Here is a 26144-nt window from a genome sequence, read left to right on the forward strand (position 1 = left end):
ATTCTGCTGCCATTAATACACAGTTCAATACAATATGTGACTCATGGAAGTTGGAAAACACTCAATATGGTATATCCCCTGTTGAGTGAGAGGATTTCGTTGATACACAGTTTGTGTGATTGTAATGTAATTTTTCAGTTCTGCATTTATCTCATCGTGGACCAGTACCAAACCCATATCAGATTATAGACCACATCTTATCACTGCTCTTGGTTGTATTTTGCATGTTAAATATATGGGTATTATTTAATGGAATAGAATAGAGGATTTAAGCAGTTTCATTCTAATGTAAGTGAATGCTATTTTTCACTCAATCCCCAAAGTATGATTAGTGAATTATGTTGGAAAACAATCTGGCATATAATATCTTAATAATTATGGTGAGTTTTAGAGTTAGGTTAAATAGTTTGGGAAATAGTTCAGTCATTTTTCAGGGAGATCAATTCCTTGCGATCTAAATGGTTTTTCAAATAATCTAGATTCCCAGTTCTCCTGAGAGAGCATTGTGGTATTGATCTTCAAGTGGGCTTGAATGTCAAGTCCTAGGGAGGAGAAGTAGGAGCTGCATGTATAACCATGAATCTAGAACTCAGAAAGAGAGAGAAAATCAAGTTGCCACAGCCAAGGGATTCTTTGGGGTCAGACATTCTATTTCCTTGTGTCTCACAAGGGAAGAAGAATTAGGCTCCAGTTGCTGTATTGTGGGGAACTGTTGGAGACTGTTCTTGCAAAAGCTCTTGTAGAAGAAGTTAATTAAGTAACTTATGCTTACTTCATTCTGTGGCTTTTGGAAAATTGACGCAACATTACAGCCTAATACTAGACTCTTCTAAAAGAATACTTTTAAAGCAAAACTAAATTTGACCAGTTGTGTTTAGTCTGTTCAAAGTAGTAGTAGTAATTCGGTATTCTTCTCTATATGATTTGTCAGAAGAAAAATCCACTTCTGATCCTCTTTTGTGAGTAGCCAGTATTCCCTGTGTCCTGCGTCCCCTCCTAAGGAAACCCACTCTCCTCTTGGAAACTTTTCCTTTTCTACTTCTCCCCACCACATATTTAAAGGATCTACGATCTCTTTTGCCTGATTCCATTAGCCACTGTGGGAGGGAACTTGAGTGTAGGCCAGTCAATATGGTTCATTTCTTGGGATTTTTTTTTTTTCAAATGCAAGTGAGAAAAAGTATGGGTCCTCTGAGGGAGGGATAACTTTCATGCATGAAACTTGGGAACTAGGGGACCCATATGGAAGAAATCTGTGAGCAGTGAGAGACGATCAGACAACATGCAGAGAGGGCAGACAGGAGATGAAGCAAGTCTCTAGGCCCCTAATTCATGAGGCCGTGTTTTCTAGCTGTTTCAAAGTGTCACCTGCATCCCCACCTCCCCCTGTGGTTGGGTTGCCTGTGACTCTGTAAAGCAACATATGCCTGTTTCTGTCTGGGTTTCTCTTACTTGCAAATTAGAATCCCAACTACTATGATGACCCTTCCTGTCCAAGGCACTGGACCACATTGCCTTTCATACAGTAGGTATGATATACATCACTGTGAAGAAACTATAAACTAAACAAAAGTGAAGTATAGTATAACCTTTTGGATCTTTCTGATCTTTGCTATTTGATCTTTGCTCTGATTTAGACTCACATTTTGCTCCCATTATTGAAAAAAATATTGACATTATTTCAAAATGCCTTAGAATATCTGACTTTATATTCATTTATTTAAAAAAAATAGTTTTTAGATGCAGACCTTTGATATGTAAGGTGAGGGGATCTAACTCTTGGTGACTAATGACATCTTGGAGGGAGAAGAAGGTGAAGACATGGTAGGGGGACTGAAGAACGTAGGCAGTGCAAACTTCTTCAAGGATCAGGGAGGGACTAACCAGAGATGTCTAGAAGAATTATTAAGTGCATCTACTGGGCCCACTGAGGCCTGTGCTCATACATAGCAGCTCCAAATCCAGGAGCAGCACCATTATTTCCAGAAGTACTGGGAGCTGGGTGTTAGGATTTGAGGGTGGTCAAGAAATAGTGCTCCTCTCTTCCCCTCTTAGCTGAGATAAAACACAGGCATCAGAGAGCAAAATATTGGCTTTACTTCTTATGAAACAAATTAGAGAGCATGGGTTTAGGGCTGCAGCCAAGTGGGTTTGCTAATCCTCACTCCTGAATTAAACAAATGCATCCACCCATTGGCACAGATGGACAACCACAGCCTCCCCCCGTGGAGAGGCCTCTTACCACCTGGCAGACACAGACTGGACACATGTGTCCTGCAGACAGGCTGTCTTCCCCAGAGAAGGAATCCAGAACAAGCTGGGTGTACCCGGTCCTTCTCCCACACCAACCTAGGGAACATGTAGACATGGGACTGATCCCTCTTCAAGTCAAGACAAGAGATGGTTGGTTTAGCCACCAGGCCTAACTGTCCCACCTGCACTGTTCCTTTCCCCTCCTCGTTGTTACCTAATATAGTGACAAAGTGGAGTAGTGGAACAGTCAAGCTGGCTGGGACTGGATCACAAAGGAAATAAGGCAAGAAGGAGAGAGGGAAAAGGACAGAGAGGAAAGGACAGAGCTAGAGAGGAAGGAGCAGGTGTTGTGGGAAAGATGGGATGAGAAACTTGGAAGAACAAGGCCAAGGTCAAAGAACAGTGGATATAGGAGCTCTCTATCCCTTGGGTGGGTCTGGGTGGTGATGACGCCGGAGTCCTTCATGAATGTGGCAGAAGTAATGGGCAGGTTGGAAGGTCATTGTGGGAAAGAACCAATGTTTTAGATCTCAAATGGAGTGGGATTGCTCCTGAAGGGATAACCTCAGTGTCAAGGAAGGCAGGGGCTCTGGAAGAAGAGAACCATGTTTTTCCTTTCCTGAAGGTTTCTTAAGAAAAACACTCAGCCAACCTTCCTCTGACCCACCACCTATCATCATCTCTTCTCTGCTAAAGGTCCCCAAAATGTCTCTCTATATTTGATCTATTGTTTTTATTTATACTGACTTCTTTGACTTTCAGAAATTTGAGTGATTATTTCCTTGAAATTTTCCAAAAGTCAGTATAGTGCTTCTCATCAGAAAATTCATTCATGAATGGCTTAACAGTATTCATCCTAATAATAGAAATTAGTATCATTATGGAAAACATTTATTGGATTATTGCCATGTGCCAAACACTCCTATTCTAAGCACTTTGCGTACATTTTCTTATTTAATTCCATACAACAGCCCTATGATATCATGAGTAGCTCCATTTTTATACTCGTTCATTTCACACATTTCTATTAAATGCTTATGATTTTATACCAGATATGTTCCTAGGTGATCTCTAGGTTGAAAATGGAAACAAACAAACGAACAAACAAATGCAATGCAAAGGTCTTGGCAGAGAATTACTTGGTATGTTTGAGGACCAAGGAGAACTTGTGCTTGGCTGAGTGGCAGGAGATGTGGTCAGAGTGGGCTTGGGAGGCCATTGTAAGGACTTGGGCTTATAACAGAGAAAAACTGATGCAGAGGTGGTTCCAGTGACTGGCCTAAGGCTACTCAGCCAGCGAGTGGCAGAGCTGGGATCTGCAATGGGATGTGCATCATTTGACACCAACACGTGGTACTGCGTGAATCCGTGCCCCCAGGTGTCCTCCTGCAGCTGTCTCCCTGACGCCGAGCTTCCCTGTTCTCCTCCTGCTCACTTTTTCTCCTCCTGAGGCACAAGGGTCTCCTCCCTCTCTAGCCATCCTTTAAATGCGGGTATTCTGGATAGTTCTATTATATCCTCTCTTGTTCCCTGAGCTCTCATGGAAAATATCTTGCTTTCCCTCGACTTCTGCTATGTGCATGAGCTGGTTTTTCTGCAGGACCCTCACTTCTCAACTCTAGACCTAAGTATAAGTTCCCAGTGAGCTATGGCTCTCTAAGTAGAGAGTGTTTCAAAATTATTTTCGTTACTTTTCTCATTAACTCTCCTCTTACTCTTGTTCCTTAAGATGATATCAATGGCTAACAACCTTGGCTTCACCTCAAGTCCCCTTCGTCCACTTGTTATGGATTCTCAAATCCACTCAGCTGCCAAGCCAAAGAGAGGTGCTCCCATCCTCCCTGTCACCCTGTTCCTATTGTTTCTGGGTTAGTTCTCCCTGAGGTCTTGGAATAGCCTCTTCATAGACCCTCAGCCCTACCAGTGGGTCTCTCCAACTGAGCCCGACATACTCTCCTAACACAAAAGCAGGACTCCAGGACCCCTTTCCACTCCATGAACTGGCCTGCATTCCCCATTGCCCAGAGAATAGTCTCGACCATTAGCAGGACACTCACAGCCCTCCCCAATCTTACCTTTCATTGCTTTCCCCCCCTTCCAACCTTCTATTCCCTCTTTTCTAGTCCACCATGTGTCTGCTCCTTTCCCATCCATAAATTTTTTTCTTTGACTGCAAGCAGCCACCCGGCTGCCACATTCTGGGTCAAACCACCCTAGAATTCTGCAGGCAGAATGAGTTCTCTTTCCTCTCAGTGGAAGAGCTGGTATCCTCATTAAGTGTTCCTGGCAAATAAAAATGTATTGACAGTCTGGCGAGTGCTGATTGTTGTTGGACATCAGCCAATTCCCTGTGCTTGACTGGAACACATACATGCTGGGGCAGTCACTGTACGCATAGAGCAGGTCCAAGAAATCCCCAAGTTCTGTTAATTATGGGTTAAGTTCCTGAAGATATTTTGGTAATATATTCCTTAAGTTCTGAATTTCTTAACTGCATTTTTTAAAAGGAAGTTTGCTTCAAATGTAAGAAACCCTGACCCCCCAAAAAATCATATTTTAAAAAAAGCCTTATAGATAGAATAAAAGAGCAACATTAATGTTAGCTATTGATTTTTCTAACAAAATCTAAGTCTTTCCTGATATATGTGCAAATCTTTCTGAGATATCCTAATCCTTATTAAGGATTTATTAAATATTTATTACAAGAAATATATAAAAATGATAAATCCAGCAGAGATAATCTCAGGGTACATTTGTATATTTTCCACCTAGTCTTTTCATTTTTAGAAAATGAACATGATACGTATGTTTTTTATATATTGCATTTTAAATATCTGGCAGTACAGGCTGGGGATGTAGCTCCACAGTCAAGGCTTGCCTAGCATGGGAGGCCCTGGGTCCAATCACCATCACTGCAAAAGATGAAAAAACAAAAACCTGAGAGTCGAAGTGTGTGGATTCATATGAAACCCAAATGTGCATTAGCTTCAATTTCTGTGAATTATAAATCCACCACCAGGTTGATGTTTCCCATCTGGTATTAAAGAAATAAAGCCAAGGTGAGTGGCTATACAGGGAGCATGTCATTCCCTGCCTGGGGTCCTTAGAACCACAGAAAACTGGGCGCCTGCCTCAGAGCCAGAAAGCTGCTTGTTCTATGCAGCAGGTCAAGGAGGAAGAGCCCCCTTGTAGGTGTAAAAGACTTCTGAGCAAGGGCAAGGTGGCAGCGGACCCTTCTGAAGGAAAGAAGGAGGAAGGCTTGGATGGGCCCTGGTGTGTCCCAGGGCCTCTATGGAATGCCCTGCTGGTTCCCCCAGCCACACTCCTCCCCTTCCTCCTAAAGTGCTGTCCTAGGTGGAAAGAGCCTCTCTGAGGCTGTGAGCTGCTAGCATCCTTCATCCTACTGTGGCCAGAGTTGCATTGCCAGGTGGTTCTGAACCCATCTTCCCTCTGAATCGCTCTGCTCCATCCTGTCATTCCTACTCCCCTCATGGGCACTTGGGGTGAAGAAGTGTTTCTGGACTGAACTGGGAACCACTATACAAGGATTTATTTCTGTGTAATGATTTAAAATGAGGACTCATCAGCAGCTACCTGATGCATGAACGGTTGGTATATAGCATGGCTCTAAGTTTGAGTCTGGCTGTGTATAAGACTGCCAAACTTGTGGTAAATAACAACCCAGTAACAACAGCAGTAACTACTTTGTTTTTCTTAATCATCTCCCATGTAACTGGCAAGGGCTGTATGTGTAGTATGTCTGTTTTTCATAAATGGTTAAACTGTTCTTCAACTCATCATCCAGAGTTCCTTCCTGACTGGAGTGAACAAGACTGTCACTATAATACCTTCTGTACACAGTAAGGAATACAGTTTGAGACCCCTAATAGATGTCTAAAACCTCATACAGTACCAAACCTTATATATATGGTTTTTCTTATACATACACATCTGATAAAGTTTAATTTATAAATTAGGCATAGTAAGAGGTTAACAATAATACCTAATAATAAAATGGAACAATTATAAAAAAATAACTACAGTAAAATTGTCAGCATCACTATTCTTGTATTTGGGGTCCATTATTAAATAAAATAAGGGTTACTTGAACACAAGCACTGTGATACTCCTACAGTCGGTCTGATAACTGAGATGACTACAAAGTGATTAACAGGTAGGTAGTGTATACAGCCTGGATACACTGCACTTGGGGGTGGTTCACATTCCAGGAGGGATCGAGTGGCTTGGCACAAGACTTCATCACACTTCTCATAATAGCACACAATTTACAACTTATGAATTGTTTATTTCTGGAGTCTTCCATTTAATATTTTTATACCATGATTAACCATGGATAATTGAAACCTCTGGGGGTGGGGAGGGGAAACCTGAAGATAAGTGGAGAGGGGACTACTATAATGAGTACCTAAAAGGTACCAAATACTGGGCCAAGTTCTTACTATGTATTTACTGTGATTATGACATATATACAAGGTTGGTAGCATCCCTCACCTTATGGATTAGGAATATGAAGATCAGAAAGGTTAGGAAGTATGCCCAAGGACACATAACAAATGAGGCTGAGAGGCTAACTGAAGTCCTTCAAAGATATTAGGCCTGTGTTCTTCGATATATTTAGTCTCTGATTTCCATTGTCTTATGTCAGACCTCTATGTGCTTCTTGAACAAATCCAGGTATTTAATGGATTGCAAATACTATAGAACTTTGTTGTTTTATCCATTGTTATACTTGCTTAGAAGAGTACCTAGCACACTGTATTTAATTTATTTAAATATTTAGTAAGCACCTATCACATGTTGGGGACTTGGCCGCACTTGGGTTAGAGAGCATCCTGAGCCATTCCCTCATCTTGCCTTTGGAGTAGAAAGGGAAGGGAGCCAGGTACTAGGATTTCTTCAGAGGAAGAGGTCCTGGGAGGGCAGTAAGCAAGGTCTCAACCAGGGCCCCTGGGGAACATTTTCATGCACAGGGCAGTCCCACAAATTAATGAAATGGGAACCCACTGGGTCCTAAACAAGGAAGATTTAATGCATGGTAGTTACACAAACAGTGGTTTAAATCCATATGTTAATATTAGCCTAGTGCAAAATAGACTCTTTCAGGAACTTAATGTTAAGCCTCTGTGTTGAATTGAGACTCATATTACAGAATTTTCTAGTTAGCCAGGAATGGTAACTTTCCATCAGTCGCACCTGAGCACTGACCTCAGCGACTTTTATCTCCGAGGTGACAGCCATTTTTCTTTGAGTGTTGTAGAATTGATTTTGCCAGTAAACTCAACCCTACCTCATCAAATCTATTTTTATAAATTTAAGAACCTTTCCCACATTTTTTGGAGATTTTTCAGATGTACAGAAAAGTCATTAAGAATGGCCTAGCAAATAACGGTATATGCTCCACCCGCACAGGGTGGGCCAAATACGGCCTGTGGGCCAAACTCAGCCCAATGTCTGCTTTTGTAAATGAAATGTTCTGGAATGCAGACACACACATTCATTGACATGTGGTCTGGTTACAACTGAGTTGAGTTCTTTTAGCAGAGACCACTGCGTGGCCCACACTGCCTAAAATGTTTACTATCAAACCCTTCACAGAGAATGTTTATGGACCCCTGACCTAGATTCACCAGCTGTTAATATTTTGCCATATTTACTTTATCTCTCTACAGAGAAAAAGACACAAACACAACGCCTCTTCCTCCTTCCCTGCCTTTCTCTTTCCCTCCCTTTCTATCTTTTATCCTTCTTTCCTCTCTTCCCCCAATGTGTGAAAATACACATGTATACACACACACACACACACACACACACACAATTTATAAAAGTTTACTGGCAAGTTATGGTGTAGACATTATGATAACTTACCCCTACATAATTCATATGCATGATTTAAAACAAAGGCATTCTCTCACATAGCCTCATTATCATCACAAGAAAATTAGCATTCATTCAGCAGAATCATCCAATAGACGGTCTACATCGAAAAGTTATTTTTGAGGCTTATTTATTTTGTCATTTTGGATCCAGGGTCCATATAAGGGCCACGCAGCACATTTGGTCAATATGTCTCTTTAATCATTTTTAATTGTTTTGTGATATTGACTTTTTTTTGAAGAGTACTTTCAAAAGTTTCTTATAAAAACTACTGTCATGGGCTGGGGCTGCAGCTCCATGGCAGAGCACTTGCCTAGCATGTGTGAGGCACTGGTTCGATCCTCAGCACCACATAAAAAGTAAATTAATAAACAAAGATATTGTACATAAACTATTTTTTTAAAAAACTGTCACAATGAGTTTGTTGCTTTGCATTAGTAAGAACTAAATATAATAGACATCATAGTAAATCAGTGTCTCCCTCTTCTCTTTAGGGAATGAGACACTGCTAGACTGTGAACTTAAAACACTAAGATGTGGATTTTGCTTGAAACTGTAAATGTGGGAAAGTCTCAGTGTGAAAGGAAGGCAGTCGAGAATTTACAGCGTGCATTTTGCGCAATTAAAAACACAGTGCTTCTCGCCTGCTGCAGTGGCTGCCCTTGTTAGCTCTTGGCCTGGTGGCTCTTCCTTCTGGCTTTTCTCCTGACTGGGGCCTGGCCTCCCTCCAGCATCATTAGGATGCAGCAAGGAGCTGGAAACAGACCTGCAGTTATTTAAATCTCCAGGCCCAAACTGTTCAGGCTGGCTGCAGCTCAGAGGCTCAGTGTTTGCAGGCTGCGTGCTGAAGAGCCCGTGGTGTTCAGGGTTGCACACAAACATCTGGGGATGCACAAAGAAAGAACATTTCCTTAGTTTTCCTGAGACTCTGGGGAGCCACAGTCCTGTGCCTCCTGGGAATCACATCCTTGTTCTTTATTTTGGTCTCAGATGATTCCTAGAGAGCACCAACACCCATCCAATACTCTCTTCTGGGCAAGAGGCACTCAGAACTTAAAGGCCAATCAAAAAGAATCTGGAATGTCCTGGGAAAGACTCACCTGAGTGTCTGTACTAGTCACTGTCTTAGTTTGGAGTTGCCTTATTCAATAGTTAAGGAGTTTGTTTCCTATTCCTGAAATGTGGAACTAAAATGAGGGAGGCACCCTTTTCTCAATATGGGGTCCTTCAAGTTGTTAAAGGGTTAGAGCCAGTGGTTTCAGAGTTTCAGAGCCAAATAATCAAAGAGGGTGTGTGTGTGGAGGGAGTCGGGGGTTGTGTACTGGTGGGAGGCAGCAGGAAGCAGAAAATCAGGGAAAATAAGAAAATACAAGAAAAATTAGTCAAATTCAAATGTCAGGAAAGCAGAATAAAAATCAAGGCACCTGAAAAATTAGAGCGGTGGGAAAAGGAATTGGACTTCATTTCCATCTGCTAGGTTGATTAATCATGAGGCTGACATTGTAAGCTGCATGACATGCCTCAACTCCTCATCTGTAAAATGGGGACAATGATAATACCTACTGCATATGTCTGATTTGAGAATAAAAGGGAGAATCCATATGCATGCTTAGAATAGACCAGATACATGGTAAATGCTCAATGAATGTAAGCTACCAATGTTTAGTCTGTATTATAAAATGCCTCACATAAGTCACCAACATGGTCTTTTGACATCTAAAAAGACTTCACTGACCTTGAATCCACTTTCTTGACTGAAGAACCATTAAAAAAATTAGAATAAATTAAAATTAAAGCCGTTATAAAAAAAATCACTAGGGAGCTTTGGTTCTCATGTTGACAAAATATTTCCCCATTTTCAACAATACTTTACTGTAGCAATTTTATATCAATATGTGCTCATAAATATGCTAATAATAATGTGGGGTATTGAATTTTATTCTGTTTTTCCTTCTCATTTTTGTAACAAACCATTCATATGTAAATGTACCAAATCAACAGTCTGCACGTGCTCCTAGTCTTCACACTGCTTCTCTACTACAGAAATAAGAGCAAGTGCCCGAGACACGGGGTCTTGGTTTTTCTGTTTCTGGGAAGCAGTGTGGCCCAATCTGTGGGGCTTGGGTATGGGGCAAAGCCACTTTTTGATAATGGGGGTAGACCTAGATCTAGAAGCAATCAGGACGGCACCTGACTACCCAGGTTCACGGGTAAGTGTGTTTTTGTGATCACAAAATTAACTAGGGGAATAAGAAGGAATCTAAAACCATTCATTTTCACATACGGTAAAATATTAGGACAAAATAACGTTATTAAGAGGAAAGTTATTATATTTAGTAACAGAATGATCAATGTGCAAGTAGAAAATCTGGGTCCTTAAGACTCAATATATTTCCACCCCTTTTTTCTTCTTCCTTTGCTGTTACTTTCTTTTCTCCCTGGCACAAAATTAGTCAATGAAAAATCTCTTCCAAGAAAGTGGGAAACTGTGATGCTCAGGAGGTGGGTGGGAACAACTAAATTTGATCATTAAAACATGGAGAGTAACTCAAGGAGAAGGACAAGTTCAGGTGTGTGCGACCAGCTCAGTCACCCTCACGAGGTCCCGTGGTTGGTGACACAGGGTTTGTGAGTGATGACACATCTTGCCTGTTGAAAAGGCCCAGGGCCTTATACAGGAAAGCAGGCAGGTTGTGCTACCGGCCCCTTGGCCCCTCGGTGGGGGAAGTGAGAGCAGCATCTCCTCATTGATCTCTGGGTCCCCTGTCCTACTCCTCTTAAATCCCTCCTTCACACTGTATCCTAGGCCAGCTGCATTCTCAAACAATCCCCTTACATCACAGATTTGGGTGTTCACCTCTGAGACTCAGCCCCCCAGGACTTCCAACAACCTGTCTTTGCATCCCCAGGGTCCTCTGAGTCACCCTGCCCCATAGCTTCATCTCCCTTTGGTGCTGGCCTCAGATTTCAAGCTTGAGCTCCTCATACCTGCCCTGTGGCTTTACAGCCTCCATCCTTTGCTGACTGTGACCTTGGACAATTTGCTTAACTGTTCTGGGACTCAGATCGCTCATCTACAAAATGAGGATAAGAAAAATAGAACCTCCTTCATAAAGTTGTGCAGGGATTAAATTAGTTAATGTGTGTGTGTGTGTGTGTGTGTGTGTGTGTGTGTGTACATATAGACAGCTGTTGTAAGAATGCCTGGCATGTAATATGAGGTAGAGAAAGGTCACAACTTATTGCTCTCGCTATTGTTAAGAGCCTGGGTGTATTAATCCTTTCTACTACTGCTTTAAAAATTGCCATTAAGCCAGCATCTTAAAACAATGCCCATTTATTTTCTCACATTTCCTGTAGGTCAGAAGCCCAGACATGCCATAATTGGGCTCTTTGCTCAGTCTCTCACATGAGCTGGTGGAGTCTAGGATCCTATCTGAGCATCTGCCAAGCCTTCTCCAAGTTCTTGTGGTAGTTAACAGAATTTCTCTTTTTTGCAGCTATAGAATTCATGGCCACCAAGAAACCTGATTTCACTTACCTTTTAAAGGCTCATTTGATTAGGTCAATCCCAGATCATCTTTCTTTTGATTATTGCAGAACCAACTGGTTAGTGATATCCCATCATATTCCTAGGTTTTACTCACAATTGAGGGGAGACTACATAGGATGTGGGGGCAGGAATCTTGGAGGTCTTGGAATCCTGGCTACACACTGGTTAACTGAAAGTGCTACTTTTTCTGTTCATTTCATTGAACTGCACTTTGATGAATATGATTCAGTAATTGTCACTATCAGTTCAGATGTTTGTAGCATCTTATAGCATTCAGATGGATTCTCATTTATGTGCCTCCTAGAGTGCCATTTCCTGTCCTGTAGGTTTCACTAAATGATGGGGTCAGTTAGCACCTTCTGAAGTCTTTGGGGAAGAGGACAGCTAGAGACTTGTAACTGATAAACCTGTCGAAAAATACCCTAGAGCTCCAAAAGGATGACCCATTCAGAACAGTTCACTTCTAAGGACTACGACAGACGAAGACCAGACCTCTCTTTAATGGTCCGTCCTGCCTGCCACTATGCCAATTCAAAGTAAATTTGTAACTGCTAGAGAAATTTTCACTCTGTCGAGAGTTTTTGCATTTTCAAAAGTTATTCTTGTCCATCCTTTACCCACTCCCAATTAAGTATGTGTATGCATGTGTGTTTATGTGTGTATGTACACATATACATGTATATATATATGTGTGTGTGTGTATATATATATATCTTCTAATTAAGTATATATATTTGCTTTTCATTAAATTTATAGTCCACAAAAAGGTATTATCAGTCAAACCCATAAAGAATGTAAAATATGTGAAGGATATATTTTAGATTCATTAATAAGAAAAGCTTCCTGGTGATAAGAAAATCTCTCAGATACCAAACCTGTTTATTATTATTTTTTAAAAATCGGTTTGAACCAGATTTTAGACCTTAAGACATGGACAAAAAATTTTGAAGCAATGGTGAATACCTGTTTATTCAATGTTATTCCCTAAAAAGATGCTATATTCTCCTTTATAATAACATTTTGCTTACAGCTATAAATGTGTCAAGATAAAGGGGAGAAATGAATTTGGCATGGCAGTGGTTGGGGAGTTTACAGTGTCCATTTACTCTGGCATTTCCTAACGAAGTATAATTTTGCAATGCAAAAGGCCAGAGTTTCAGTCTGATCTAGCTGTCTCCATGGCTGATCTGCCTATAGCAATTTGGACTATTAATGAGGGGGGACCCGTTCATAAGCATGATCTAAAATAATATAGACTTAGATTTGTCTTCTTCCTTCTAGGACAATATTATCTTGTTCTTGAGAGGTTGTAAAGAGCTCGGCCTTAAAGAATCTCAACTCTTTGACCCGAGTGACCTCCAGGATACGTCCAACAGAGCAACGGTCAAGTAAGTAATGCACGATTTATGTTTAAGGGAAACCCCTTTAGGTTTGATTTACAGTTTGGTGATAATGTTGTAAGTTCTAAGAGGTGGAGAGTTGGGTATGCCTAATAAAGTAAAAATGTGAAGGTCAAGAATCCGCTTTCCAGACATGTTGGCCTTCCTGCCTGCCTTCTGTTTGTAGCTTTCCAATCTGATCAAACTTATTTTTTTCAAATGCAGTAGTCATTCACATAGAGTTAGAATTTTGAAGAAGAGGAAAATGTTATAAAGCTCAACAGAGAGACAAGAGAGAAATATGCACCGAGTCTATGTATCTTACACACAAAAAACTATGGCTGCTCTTGACTATATGCCCTCAGTGAATCATGTTTGGGGACAGAAAATTCTTTGGTACAGAATGCCAGAATCAAAGAAGAAGCAGGGTACTTCTGTGTAAGGAAATAGCTCATGGCCAGGGTAAGGAAAGGAAATGTCCTTGGGATGTTGCAGAGAGAACTTTCCTGAAGTTCTGATTTCATACAGAACATTTTTCTACCTTAGTCAAACGATATTTCACATGAATATGTTTTAGTAATAAGCTGGATTGCTTAGACAGGATCTGTGAATTGGCAATTTTTGGAATTGTTTTATCATGATAAAACAGAAAAGGAGAGAAGTCAAAGCTTAGAGCTACTAGTTTTGTTCTATTTGTAGTCTTGATTAAAATAACATCGACCTAATAATAATAATGGAGAAAATATGGGCGAATGGAAACTATGGGGGTTTATATTAGATTATATGATTCATGACTAGAGAGAGAGTCAGCTATAATTGATTATCCATGATTACTTGTCTGTTGTCAATCTGCAATTCTTCAATATTTTTTTGTGGAAAAATTTTAGTTAAGTAAAAGAAATAATAATAATGGAATAAAAATTATAGCTACCACATGCTCCATTTATTACAGGATCTAAATCTGGCCTCTATAAATCATTGTTCCTTAGGAAATTATATTAGGTTCTGCCTCATCTCACATTTGTACTTTCACCTGGATGGCAAGAAACCAGAAACAATAGTAACTGTGCAACATCATAGGTAATAATTAGTCACACACGCGCTGCTTAGAGGGTGAAGGAAAGTTCACTCTGAGTATCGGCAGCCACATACATTTTTTTGGAGTCACTTTAAACAATAATTTGCTTTAGAAACTTATAGCCCATATCACCTTTATTGCTGATCTATAAAAAACAAGGCATCAGGAAATCAGAGTCTAGCCCTAGGCCTGCATCTCCCTGGATGGGTGGTCCCAGTTAAGCTCCCTTACTGCGAAAGCCCTGTGCCCTCATCTATAAAGTGGAATTGAACAGAATGTTCTCTGGTCTGATTCTAAGTAGAGTTTGCTTAGTGCAGACCTGGTTGTTAGAACAACCAGCTTCTAAAAAAGAGGTATCAATTCAAAGGTACAGAAAGCAATCAAAAGGGGAAAACATCACTTAGGCCAATGACGCATGGACACTGTCACTTCTTAATTACGGTACCATCTTCCTCTTTTCCCGTCCCTTCGACCTTTCCTTCTCCTTTGTTCGGTCTCCTCCTCTGTCTTCTGCCTCCCTTCCCTTCTTTATGCCATGTCCTCATCTATCTCCCTTTTTGCATTTCTTCTCCTCATCTTCTTCCCTGTTTAATTTTTCTGTCACTCACCCAGTTATCTTCTTTATGTAATTCTTTTGCATCGCCTTCCTCTGTGACACTGGCACTTTGCAGTAATTCACTTGGCACGTATTTGCTGGGCAGCTCCTATGTGTCCAATACTTTCCTGCACTAGAGAAATGGAATGAACAAGATAACCAAGGTCCTTGGCTCATCTGGAATTTACACTCCAGTGTCAAGAAGTGAGAAGCAAATTAAATGAACAAAAAAATAATCACAGGGAGCAAACGTACTGAAAAGAAAAGAAAACAGATGTGAAACACAGTGACCTGTCCAGAGGTGGTCAAGGGTGGCCTCTCAGAAGTGGTAGCATTTCAGGCAAGGCTGGATGCTAAGACATGAATAGGAAGCAAGAACCAGCCTGGGAAGGTCTGTAGGACACTCAGGGCAGAAGAAGGGCTTGGGAGAGAAACAGCGTGATTTTTTTTTGTGTGTGTGTGTGTGTGATGTTTAAAGAAAAAGAAACCAGTGTGGTTGAAAGATCCTTCTGAAGAGTGAGTATGGTGGATGGAGGGGTTCCCAGGCAGCAAGGATGGAATCATTTTGCATAAAATTTTACATTGTATTAATATTTAGAAAATCATAACTAATTTATGTTAAAATGATGCCGTGAGTTGGCTTACAACCCTCAGCAAGTTGTTGCTTCTGGTTCTGGTAAGGAGTAGAGCGTGCCAGATGCTATCTACTTCCCAACTTTTTATGATGGAGGCTGGTTTAATTGGGCTCTGTACAGGGCCAACTTTTAACACAAATGGACATTATAGCTAGGGAGGATCAACGCACAACTTCTGTAGTTCTTTGATTTCCCCTCTGAGAGTTAAGCAGGACAACCGCAGAGATGCAGAGCATCTTGGTGACATCAACGGATAGTGTAAGCAATCAGGTAGAGGGTGGATCCCACAGAGGAAACTGGGATGTGCTCCTGAAATTGTCTTTTAAAAAAACTCTTTAGTTTAGCTTTTATTATAGGTAATTTTCTTTACCTTTTTTTTTTTTTTTAATATTTGGAATTGAACTCCAGAGCACTTTACACTGAACTACATCCTAGCCCTTATGTTGATTTTTGTAAGAATTTGAAATCTTTTATAGATATTTTATCCATTTTTCTGATACATGTTTAATTTTTCTTGGTGGATATCTAAGCAGATTATGACATACCATCTTTATCTATTAAAACTGGAAACATGAATACATTTTCTTAATCAAACCCAAATTGCATCAATTCTTTTCATCCAAGTCCCCAATGGTGGGTTTATCTCTGAAGTGGACCACCTTTTTTTCCAGTCTTAATTGAGTTAAAATTGCCACCTATTTATTCATGAGTATTTTTAANTTTTTTTTTTTTTGAGTAGTAACTTGAGTAGACTCCCCCCCACCAAAAAAAGCAGGAAAAACTGTAAATGATTACTGCGTGTGTAATTTAGTGAACTCTACCTGTAATGGATGCCAGACAACTTTGATGGGAAATGAAAGCATGATCCAGAAGTGCACACAGCAAAGAACTTTTCAAGGAATTGAAACAGCTGGATGAAAATACAAAAAGACTATGGATTGCTCCTGAGCATCTAAGTTTTTGTTGTTGTTGTTTGTTTCTGTGATACTGGGGATTAAACCCAGGGACTCACATATGGCAGGCAAGAACTCTACCACTGAGCTAAATCCTCAGCACCAATTTTTTTTTTTTTTAATATTTGGAATTGAACTCCAGAGCACTTTACACTGAACTACATCCTAGCCCTTATGTTGATTTTTGTAAGAATTTGAAATCTTTTATAGATATTTTATCCATTTTTCTGATACATGTTTAATTTTTCTTGGTGGATATCTAAGCAGATTATGACATACCATCTTTATCTATTAAAACTGGAAACATGAATACATTTTCTTAATCAAACCCAAATTGCATCAATTCTTTTCATCCAAGTCCCCAATGGTGGGTTTATCTCTGAAGTGGACCACCTTTTTTTCCAGTCTTAATTGAGTTAAAATTGCCACCTATTTATTCATGAGTATTTTTAAGTCAGAATATTCACTGTAACTGAAGTACCCAGGGTCTAAATATCGAAATATTCTCAGGAATTCTTCATTGTTTACATGATAGAATTTCTACATTGCTTCCCCCCTCACTGAAGTTAGTATGAATAATTAAAAAAAAATTTGTTTTTCCCTATTTTTCATTTGTTGACATGTTAATGAAACAAATAGTTCAGTAGAAATTTTTGTTATTTTACTATATGAATATTTAGAAAATACCATCAAGTAGAACCCCCCCCCCCCTTACCCTGCAGTACTAGAGATTGAACCCAGAAGCATTCCACTGAGAACTACCTCTCCAGTCCCCTTTGAAAAAATTTTATTTTGAGATAGGGTCTTGCTAAGTTGCCCAGGCTGGCCTCAAACTGATTAACCTCTACTTCGACCTCCTGAGACTCCGGGATGACAGGCATGTGCCATTGCTCACAGCCATCGAGTAGCTTTTGTTGTTTATAGTTTGAGGGTAAACATTTATGTGTCTTTCAGAACACATGTGCATATATTTGAACATAGCATGCATATTTTCCTGTCTCTGGCTAATTCCCAATGCTAATTTATGTCCAGAGCAGGGGAAAAATATTTGGCTAGTGTTGCTTCTTATATTCATATTTTCAGATCTATTTAATTAAGTAAGGTTTCAGACCTTTTCAAAGTACTTGAATGTAGAAGATTTTGGAAGTGCAATGAGATTTCATTCAAGGCAAAATCTTTAAGAGTTAAGCTTTGAGAATTCAAATACAAATAGTTCCCATTCTAAACAGAATTCTTTCTTTTCCAGATGTTACAAAGTATTCATCATTCCACAGTGTGCAGTGGAGCTTTAATCCTACCTTGCCCTACATTTTGTTTGATAAACAATTTTATCCACTGCCTGAAATAGTCTTAGACCTTAAAAAACTCTGTTCTTCTGATTTCATTATATGTGTTAGCTGCAAGTACATCTTAGGAGTGTTGAAGGGAGAAACTGCTTTTCTGATAATATTTTCTTTTCCTGACCTAGGAGCCTTGACTATAGTAGGAAGCTGAAAAATGTAAGTACTTTCACTTCCATTGCCAAACTTGTTTACTTCTGACTTTGATGGTTCAACATTAAGCTAAGTTCAATGCCTCCTATGTGCCTTGCTGCAAAGAATCCTTCTTAGAAAAAAAGTATGTGTGTCTCTGATGGAATAATTAATGACTGTGATAAAGCTAAAAATAGTAGATTTGGGAGGTTTCTCTTTAATTAGTTAAGTGCTCAATCCAGAAAAAAAAAAAAATGAAAGCTTGTGTTCTGTTTGTGATTCAGTTTCTTAAAACCCACAGCGATCAGACTCGACACTAACATTAGCCACTTTCCATTTGTAGGCCCAGATGGAATTATTAAATTAAGCTGTTGGGCAAATTGTTTTAGGAAAAGATCAGCATAATAGGAATAGAGTTGACTGCCACCATGGCCCTGTGCTGTTTGTATTTTTGTTTTCCTATGAATCTTTTGAGTTGTTATTAGTACTTCCTCAAATCAACATTTTATAGTTAAATCTTATTTTCAAAAGGCAAATATGTGCTTTTTTGTTTTAATTTACATTGAAGAATGTAAGAAGTTACTTTCTGCATCTAAAATAGAAACGTTAGCTGTGACCCCCCAACACTTTTTTTTTTTTAAATTTTCCAGGTGCTATCTATTTGATTGACATTCTCATTCTTACCTTCTTTTTCTTCCTCCATACAACTAGGGACATGTGCCATTTTTTTCATCATACAATTTTAAACAAATCAGAAAACCCATAATCTAAAACACAACACAGTCTATCTCATTATACTTTTCAAGACAGCTTCATATTCTGCACACATTAGTTATTTTATGGTCCTAGTTAATATTCTGACATTTGGAATTGTCTGTTCTCTAGAAATTTATTTGTAAGCAGCCATTTAATAAAAGACCTTCTGGAAGTTTTGAAGGATTCATGATGTAAAATTTTCCCACATCCTAGTATGGATGCACATAACCATATTTTGGGCCTGTGGCCAGCTGGAACCATGTACCTATATCACATTGTCCAAAGCATTTTCTGGCCTACCAAGTGGAAGGAGGTCCAGTAAATACTTCCCAGCCTGGTGGAAGCAGTAAGACAGAATGGGAAAATAAAATCATAGTCCGAGCTTTTAGACGACCTTCAGTTCCCCCATAATTCAGCTCCCAGGAGCTCATCTGTAGCTGACTCCTGAGGGGTTTTATGGGAAAATCAATGGAAAGAGCGTTTGCTCTCGTGGACAGATTCTTTGGAAAGACAGAACAAAATTGGTGTTGGATGGTAGCTTCAGACCATTGACTATTCACAGACATTCTTAAACATCCAAGGTAGTTTAATGGATAGCAAGTGTGTCAAGGCTAAAACTTCCCCATCGTAGAATAGGAAGCCAACTATGCTCCTTAGTGGGGTATCTGATAATATTATTCATTGTACTGCTTTCTTCTGACTTCAGATATAATTATGCTGGGAAGCACTAGTTAACCTTCATCAGCCCGTTGAGATTTTTGCCATTGGTCTTTGCAGAACCTCTGTGCCCACAAGTAGAAATTGAGGGCCTCCAAAAGCACGTGTTTCAAAAGGAATTGACAGTCCCTTCCGTTGCTTATCTGGGTGAAGACTCCAAAGAGTTTCTGAAATATGTTGCCTCCTGATTGTGAAACCTTCACTAAGTGAAAATAATTTGGGAGGATGTCGTTTTTCTTCTTGCTGACTTATGGATCACTTTCTCGCGACCAAACTTTCCCTAAAACTGGAGTCTTACTTCAACTACCAAATCCTGTTTTGTGTTGACTGGGACGGCACTGAGTTGTTATTAAAATGATTTTCCATTTAAGGGGTACCACACACGTGTGGTTTGTACAAGTCAATGTTGCATGTTCTCTCCTTCCTGCCTTCCTGTTAGTGACTGAGTGATTCCTTGGTTTAAATGTCACTCTTGAGGGCACCTTCTCCTGCTTTTCTGCATTATTCGTTCCACAGGTATTAGTTACCATTTACTGGCTGGGAAAAGCTGCCAACAGCTGCGCGTCCTATAGCGGAACTACCTTGAACCTGAAGGAGTTCGAAGGATTGTTGGCGCAGATGAGAAAGGTAACATAACTTTTCTTCTCCATCCCATAAGGTTTAAATAGGGGGAAAAGCAATACTTGTCCTTGTTTTTAAGATGATTACAGCCAAAGATGTCATGCTCAAGGAAATGACCATCTTACCAATGACATTTTTGCCTCATGCATCTCAAACCTACCTGAACTTTTATACCTTTGGAGAACAGAAGATCTGAGCCCAGTCCAACTTTAATTCTAAAAGAGCAAATGCAATCTGTCAGTATCTGGCTTTGTATGCCAAGGAGCTCAGGGCTTGCTTTCTTGGGAGAATAAACTTGAATTAAACAATGCAGTATTATGCAAAAAATGAACACTTGCTCTGCACTTTTATCCTAAAGGTCACTTTGCTTGCCTATCAGGGCCTTGATGTGGGTGAGTCACATCAGACAAGTTCTTGCCTTGGCACCCACCCTGGCCAAGAGTGAGAATTAGAAACATTCTCATCTAATATGTACATTGTATGGCCATTGTATTTGAATGTCCTGGAAATTCAGGAGACATTTTTAAAAGCTTGATTTGTTTATTTGGTGTAACATTTTGTTTGAACATTATTTAAGCTTGATTTTTTTATTAGATTATGGGAAAGACTGACCTAAGGTAGGAAATTGTCAAAGAAACAGTGGCATGCTTCACGATCCTTCGTGATCCTTCCTGAGTGATCTTTTATGAGATTAGGCAATACATATAACTCATCCTAAGTATTATTATACAGTGTTATGTAATCCAAGAGAAGCCTCCCAGCCAGCCTCAGTGTGAACAGATAAATTCACTTGTAATCCAGTCATGAATTTGGAAAAGGCCCTATTAGAACACAAAGATTTGAGGCCTTGGTTTTTCTCACTTCCCTAACCTGCAAAATAAAGGAAATGAGACTCCTTGAGAGACTTTCAGTTCTTTGCAACCTCTGAAAGCAAGAATTTGTTCCAGCTTTCTAATAATGTGCTCTCCTTAAATTCAAGCTAGCAATGTTCACGTTTGGCCAGAGGCAGTCTGGCTCATGTATTTATAAATGGACAAAGCTTTCATATTGGTCAGGACACATATAAACAAAGTCCTTTAAGCTAAATTCTTGTAAAAAATTAAATAAACACACCCACACAACAAAGCACAACACGTTGTTTCTTCGTCTTAACTCTGAGTTTGTCCTGCAATTTTTCATCAGACTCTATTCTTAGAAAAATCCACAAAGTTCCAGTCTGGCTTGGGGAAGTCTAAGTGTTTGTTTTTATATTAAATTTGTACTTGAATAATAATAGATGGGTCACCTTTTTTAAACTTCTTTAAAGCGTTCTGATTTTGTCAGGATTGGGTTCAGGTGGGAAATGCTACACACACACACAAAACAAAACAAACAAAAAACCCTCAAAATAACATGAGTGAGATGAGCAGTCCTGTGTTGGTGTGGGAGTCCAGGGTTGGTGTGGGGTTCCACCTCCGTCCCATGACAGGGCCCAGCCTCTTCTTTCTGCTTGTCATCCTCCACCCCAGGCTCCTCCCCTGTTGGTCCAAGATAGCTGCTCAGGCTCTAGCTGTCAAGGTCATGACCATCTGTCATGACCACATTCAGGTCAGGAAGAAAGAGGAATGAGATGAAGAAAGGGCTGTGCCTTCCCCCTAAACACACTTCCAAAAAGTGTCACATGACACTCCTACCATGGTTTCAATGTCCCCTCCAAAAATCATATTGAAATTTAATTGCCACTGTGATGCTGGGACCTTCAGGAGATGATGAGGGACAGGATCAGTGCTGTCATTGCCAAGGGGGTTGTCATCTTGGCCGTGGCTTTGTTATAAAAGCGGGCTCTCTTTGCCTGAGCACTCTGTAGCCATGTGATGCCCCCTGCCATGTTCTGAACCCTCCTCGGGTGCCACACCTTGACACTGGATTTTCAGCCTCCAGAACCATGAGGAATAAATTGCTCTTCTTTACGAATTACCTCCTCTGTGAGGTTCCCTCATAGTAACAGAAAACAGACTAAGACAAACCCCCGCTTTAATCCTGATAACTTGAAATTGGTCACGTATTCCTACCTACCTGCAAGGAAAGACTTGGGAATGGTAGACCTTATTTCAGCTAAAAATTGTAGTTATTTTTACTGGAAGAGAAGTAGACAACACATTAATGGACCTCTTCTGTACAGATACAGGCTGAAGTAAATTTAAGACCAAATTTTGTCTTTCACAAAGGAGATTAGCTAGAATCATTTTCATTTTTCTAGTAGGAGAAATGTACCTACGATTGTTAACTATAGGACAAATTGTTAAGTTCTGTAATGTACATAACATACAACCCTTAGCATCGTCTTGCACACATTAGGTCTTCATAGATGGTTGCTGCTGCTGTTGGAAAGCCTGGTCAGTGCCTTTCACTGAGAAAGAAGGCAAAGCCTCCCAAAGGAGGGACACTTAGGCCAAACAAGGAGTTTGCTACAAGAACCCCCAAGATGGAAGGGATCCAACGAGATCTCCAGGTTGGAACTAGAGAGTCAGCCATCAAGGTGGTTCTCTTTATCTGACTCTCATCCCTTCTTATCCCTCTGTTTATTTTTCTGGACTAGAACATAAGGTTCATGAGGACAGAGTGTTTGTTGATTTTTGTACAGGACTGTGTTCCCAGGACCAGGACAGTGCCTGGTGGCACAGAGAACATGCCCAGTCCATGTTCGTGGAATGAATCACTTCCACAGCCAGAGGGTGGCGGGTGGAGAATGAGTGAGGGTGTTGGAAAAAGAGAACTCTCAGACACTTTGGAGTAGGGTTGAGCTACCTGATAAATCACAAAGGAAGCACAAAATGTCAAGTGGTAAAGCAGAGGCATCTGGACTTTCTCAGATACCAAAAGTCATCCACCAATCCTAGCTGCTACTCTCCTAGCTGCTTTTCGTTATCTCTCACAAAGGGGTAAGAAGAGGACAGCCGGGGGAAATAATCCAAAAAGTTCATGAAATCCAGAAGTCCTCACCCTGTTCATCAACACTGTTCCTAGAGCAATTAGCAGTTAGCACAAGGGCTAACTTGGGCCTTATCCTCTTCACCCGATGTGCTTTCTGCTGAAGACACAAAGCTACTCAGCTCGAAGATGAAAAGCCAATGTAATGAGACCCCAGAAAGGGGGAATTTAGATTGTGCCATCTTCCCCGTTGGTTTGTATCTTCTGCCCTCCTCCAAAGGCTTTGCTTCAGGTGACCAAAAAAAAAGCACAGTGACTCAATGGAAGGCCATAAAACTGTGTCTGCCAGTTGTCCACATCTTTATATCTGGCCAGAGGTCCTCCCTCTTGCTTCACCCCATGGTTCCTGGGGGAGCAGCTTGGCCAAGGATGACCACAGTGTCCTGGTTTTGCTTTGCAACCTGGTCGTGCTGTTCAGCTCCCCGCCCGTGCATGTGATCCGAGGGTTTGTTCTTGGCTTTCTGCACAGTCACGGACATGGTGGCCTTTCTGTTTTTCTTTTCCATTACTAGCTGTGAGAAAGCAGCTGCAGCTCCAAGAAACATGTTCCCTTTCCCTTCCTGCCTCTTCTCCTGTGGTTTGTGGAGGGGAAGGGAGGGATGTTGGGCCTTTGGGGAAACCTTTTTGATATTGTTTTCCCGAAAATTCAGTTTTGTAATGCTGCACAGAAGCAGCTTATAGGCATGTCCCTTCAATATGTGACCAGTGGCCCAGCTCCCTGAGCGTCCCTCCTCCCTGATAGAGAACTAGACCCAAAACATCTAGATATGGGATATGAATAGAGAGGGAGAGAAGTGTGTGTGTGTGTGTGTGTGTGTATAAAGTTGTGTCCTTAACTCAACTTGCAAATGTGGTGTAATTTACATATTGAAACTTCTATACCTAAAGAAATATATTAGTGATCATAGCCAGAGCTGATATTTTGAGTCCTTATTCTGCGCTGTGCAATTTTCTGAATGCCTTCCATATACCAAACATTTAGTCTTCCCAGGAACCATGTGAAAGTAGTATTGTCACCAGCCCCATTTTACAGATGAAGTCGAGACTAAACAATTGGCGAGGGATAGAGTCAGCATTTAAACCCAGTTGGTCTGACTTCAGAGACATGCTCTTAGCCCTTACTCAAATCAGCCTCCCTTTTGCACTATTTATAGTTCTGAGCATTTAATTAGTCCAGGTTAGCATCATCCACAGGTCAAGGAGGCAAGAAGTGTCCAGTGGAGGAGAAGAAAACTGCGTATTTTTAGATTTCACCATTTGGGATTTGGAGAGAGAGTCCTGTTTTGGAATCATACCTTTTGTCTCTTCTTGTGTGACTTCAGTCAAGTTACTTAACCTCTCTGTTTCTTTTTTTTTTTCCTTCTATTAAGAATGACAGTGCACCAGGCGCAATGGCACATGTGTATAATCCCAGTGACTTTGGAGGCTGAGACAGGAGTATCTCAAGATCAAAACTGCCTCAGCAATGGCGAGGCACTAAGCAACTCAGTGAGACCCTGTCTCTAAATAAAATCCAAAATAGGGCTGGAGATGTGGCTCAGTGGTTGAGTGCCCCTGAGTTCAATCCCCAGTACCAAAACAAAAAACAAACAAACAAACAAAAACCCAAAAATAATGATAATGCTAACCACATCACTGGGTGGTTATACGGAGTAAGTAATGTGACATTCAAAACGTGTTACATATGGCCCCAGACCCTAGGTATTCAGTAAAAAGGGAGCTTCGTTTTTTAGCCATTTGACCTATTCTCAGTAGGTAAATAATTCAAGATATTGACTGTGTTTCCAAAGAAATGAAATTCAAAACCATATCTAATTTAGGTTAATACTTGTCAGTGAGTCCTGAGTTCTTCCTTTTCCAGCTATTCAGGCCTGACTTTTGTTCCAAGTCCTGGTTAACTTTTGACCTGCAAGTAAACTGCCTTAATTTCCAAAATAGTAATTTCTGCCTTGGGGTCATGGAGGCCATCGTCACCCAGTTCTTCAGGAGTGGCCCTCAGGTCCTCTGCGTGGAGGCTGCAGGGTTCTCCCCAGCCCTTCCCTTGCCCACTTACCCACTCCCTTCTCTTGATGCAAAACCTGCATGTGTCTTCTGAATTACAACCACTCCAACCCCCAATGCCTCCCTCCGGGGAACGTGTCAGAGGACCCAGATATAATTGATAGAAACAGCCAATAAAGCACTTCCTGCAAAGGCCTCAGCTCCTGTGGGCATCTTAGTCTAGACCAGTTTCCAAAACTGCTAACATGGAAAATATTTATTTAGTTTGCCTTTTTATTGGGAATGCAGAAGGGACCTTCATGAGCATCCTGGGAAACCCACAGTGCGACGTTCCGGTCTTTGCAGATGAGAACATATCCCTCTGCCAGTGTTATCCTCAATCCTGATTTTAAGCGACAGTCTGGGGGATATTAAATTGAGGTTTATCTTTGAGTGACTGGAGTTATTTTTGTTTTCGTCAGCCTGGGCTATTGTAATGAATGCTACGACACTGGCGGGAACAAGGCTTTTATTATAATCCGAGGGTGAGGATGGCTTTGACTGACCTTTCTTCTGCTGGAGTTTCAGTGTTTTAGTATGTGCCGCTTGTGCTGGAAAGAATTTATAATCACAGGCTGTCAAAGACAGCCATTGTTCTCCCTGCTCTGAACATGTGGGTCAGCTACAAGTGCTTTCAGCTCCCCCAGCGCCAAGAGCTGGCTGAGAGCAAGAGCATGCCTGGATTCTTCTGAAGCATCAGGAAAAGCATTTTGCATATTTTTCATTGCTTTTTTTTTTTTTTAACTTTTTGCCTCAGAGAGACAGCTCCCTTTCAGAGCAGGAATTTCCCTCCGAGGTAGCACGGCATGGAGGCATGCTGCTCCAGGATTTTACAGAGCCGATTCTGCTGCTAACACAAATGCTGTCTGTATTTGCCAGATAGCATAGACAGGAGCCCGTCGCACGGCTGAACTAGGGGGCAGTCCCCGTCCAGGCATGCAGTTATGGATTCTGAAAGACAGGTCAAGGTCAAGGTTTTGGTTTTTCACTTTTACTTTCCTCTATCATTGCATCATTGTGAATCCAAACTGTGATCCTTCACTCTTAATTCTTTTGCTTTGTTTGTTTGTTTGTTTGCTCAATATTATGGAGGATTCATTACTTGGGGATGTTTTATTTGTTGGTTTGAAATGTCGGGTGATTTCCTGATGGAAAAAGATTGAGGAATGGAACAGTGACCATGGATGCAAATCAGATCTGCCATGACTGGTTGCTGCAACGTTGCCA

The 26144-nt window shown here is 40.7% G+C and overlaps 1 protein-coding gene across 18 annotated transcripts in view; it reads left to right on the forward strand.

The window, feature by feature from the left end:
* Nucleotides 1-26144, forward strand: part of Limch1 (LIM and calponin homology domains 1) — a 218358-nt gene that overhangs the window by 110573 nt on the left and 81641 nt on the right. For 11 of the 18 annotated variants that reach the window (XM_048784399.1, XM_015482070.2, XM_015482065.2 and 8 more), the window contains 3 exons: nucleotides 12983-13089; nucleotides 17810-17840; nucleotides 19803-19913. In XM_048784399.1, the coding sequence (XP_048640356.1) occupies nucleotides 19905-19913 (9 nt within the window). In that variant the 5' untranslated portion in view covers nucleotides 12983-13089; nucleotides 17810-17840; nucleotides 19803-19904. Of the gene's footprint in view, nucleotides 1-12982; nucleotides 13090-17809; nucleotides 17841-19802; nucleotides 19914-25512; nucleotides 25886-26144 lie in introns of those variants that run through there. The other 7 variants (XM_048784400.1, XM_048784401.1, XM_048784398.1 and 4 more) reach the window with 7 other exon arrangements.

The sequence above is a fragment of the Marmota marmota genome, unplaced genomic scaffold, assembly GCF_001458135.2.
Source record: "Marmota marmota marmota unplaced genomic scaffold, marMar, whole genome shotgun sequence".
Classification (NCBI taxonomy): domain Eukaryota; kingdom Metazoa; phylum Chordata; class Mammalia; order Rodentia; family Sciuridae; genus Marmota; species Marmota marmota.